Raw genomic sequence first — 1,744 nt, 5'->3', positions numbered from 1 at the left:
GGGGGAGATGATGGGTGGGGTGAAGATGAGTGAGAAGGGGTGAGAAAGATGGGTGGGTGGGGGGAGAAGATGGGTGGTGGAGATTATTTGTGGGTGGGGGAGAAGATGGGTGAGTGGGGAAGATGATAGGTCGGTGGGGGAGATGATGGGTGGGTGGGTGAGGGAGATCATAGGTGGGTGGGGGTGAGAAGATGGATGGGAGAGATGATGGGGAGGTGGGGCTGAGAAGATGGGAGGGGAGAAGATGAGTGAGAAGGGGTGAGAAGATGGGTGGGGAGGGGACATGATGGGTGGGTGGGGGAGACGGCGGGTGGGTGGGAATGAGAATATGAGTGGGGGAGAAGATGAGTGGGGGAGATGATAAGAAGATGGGTGGGTGGAGGCGAAGGAGGGTGGATGGATGAGAAGTTGGATGGTTGGGGTTGATGGGTGGGTGGGGGAGAAGATGAGAAGAGGGGTGGGTGGGGGAGAGAAGATGGGTAGGGGAGATGATAGGTCGGGGAGATGATGGGTGGGTGGGGGGAGATGATATGTTGGGGGAGAAGATGGGTGGGTGGGGGATGAGATGTGTGGGGAGATGGTAGGTGGGTTGGAGTGAGATGATGGGTGGAGGAAAAGATGAGTGAGAAGGGGTGAGAAGATGGGTGGGGAGGGGAGATGATGGGTGGGTGGGGGTGATGATTTGTGGGTGGGGAGGGGAGATGATGGGTGGGTGGGGGTGATAAGATGACGGGGAGGGAGGAGATGTGGGGCTGTTGCCATGACTTGATGGACCCCTCCCAGGACGGAGGCTGCACCCCCAGCCCCACTCACAGGTCTCAATATCCGCCGACGCCAGCTTTCCGGTGGCCCCGAAGTGGATACGGATGAATTTACCCTACGAGGACCTCAATATCAGGTTGTGGGGCGAGTGCTGACCCCAATATCAGGTTGCGGGGTGAGCTGACCCCAATATCTGGTTGTGGGGTGAGCTGACCCCAATATCTGGTTGTGGGGTGAGCTGACCCCAATATCTGGTTGTGGGGCGAGCTGACCCCAATATCAGGTTGTGGGGCAAGTGCTGACCCCAATATCTGGTTGTGGGGTGAGCTGACCCCAATATCAGGTTGTGGGGTGAGCTGACCCCAATATCTGTTTATGGGGTGAGCTGACTCCAATATCTGGTTGTGGGGCGAGCTGACCCCAATATCAGGTTGTGGGGTGAGCTGACCCACATCCCCTCCCCACTTTTCTCCCCTCTCCCCCACAACGTTCCTTCCCACCACTTACAAAGCGTGAGGAGTTGTCATTCCTCACAGTCTTGGCATTTCCAAAGGCCTCCAGCAGGGGGTTGGCACTGATGATTTGATCCTCAAGTGTTCCCTGGGGGGAGGAAAATGGGGAGGGGAGTCAAAATGGTGGGCAAGATGGATGGGTAGGACCCAAAATGGCCCCTCAGGCATCAAAATGGTGGGCAAGATGGACAGACAGAACCCAAAATGGCCGCTGGGGGATCAAAATGGCAGGACCCCCACAGGGACCCCTAGAGACCCCGCAGATATCCATTGGGACCCATAGAGACCCCTAAAGACCCATAGAAACCTCACAGGGACCCCTAGAGACCCCACAGATATCCATTGGGACCCATAGAGACCCTTAAAGACCCATAGAAACCTCACAGGGACCCATAGAGACCATAGAGATCCCATATCCTTCCCTAAAGCTCCATAGAGCCCCCATACACCCCATAGAGCCCCCATACCCC

At 56.8% G+C, this 1,744-nt stretch overlaps 1 protein-coding gene across 1 annotated transcript in view; it reads right to left on the bottom strand.

The window, feature by feature from the left end:
- LOC107306777 (myosin-7-like) overlaps nucleotides 1-1,744 on the bottom strand; it is a 25,943-nt gene that overhangs the window by 19,865 nt on the left and 4,334 nt on the right. The window contains 2 exon segments of the mRNA XM_015850128.2: nucleotides 814-877; nucleotides 1,270-1,362. Of these exon segments, the coding sequence (XP_015705614.1) occupies nucleotides 814-877; nucleotides 1,270-1,362 (157 nt within the window).

This window comes from Coturnix japonica (genome assembly GCF_001577835.2).
Source record: "Coturnix japonica isolate 7356 chromosome 2 unlocalized genomic scaffold, Coturnix japonica 2.1 chr2random631, whole genome shotgun sequence".
Taxonomy (NCBI): Eukaryota; Metazoa; Chordata; class Aves; order Galliformes; family Phasianidae; genus Coturnix; species Coturnix japonica.
Note: the sequence above shows the minus strand (reverse complement) of the source record. Positions and strands in the feature narration are given on the sequence as shown.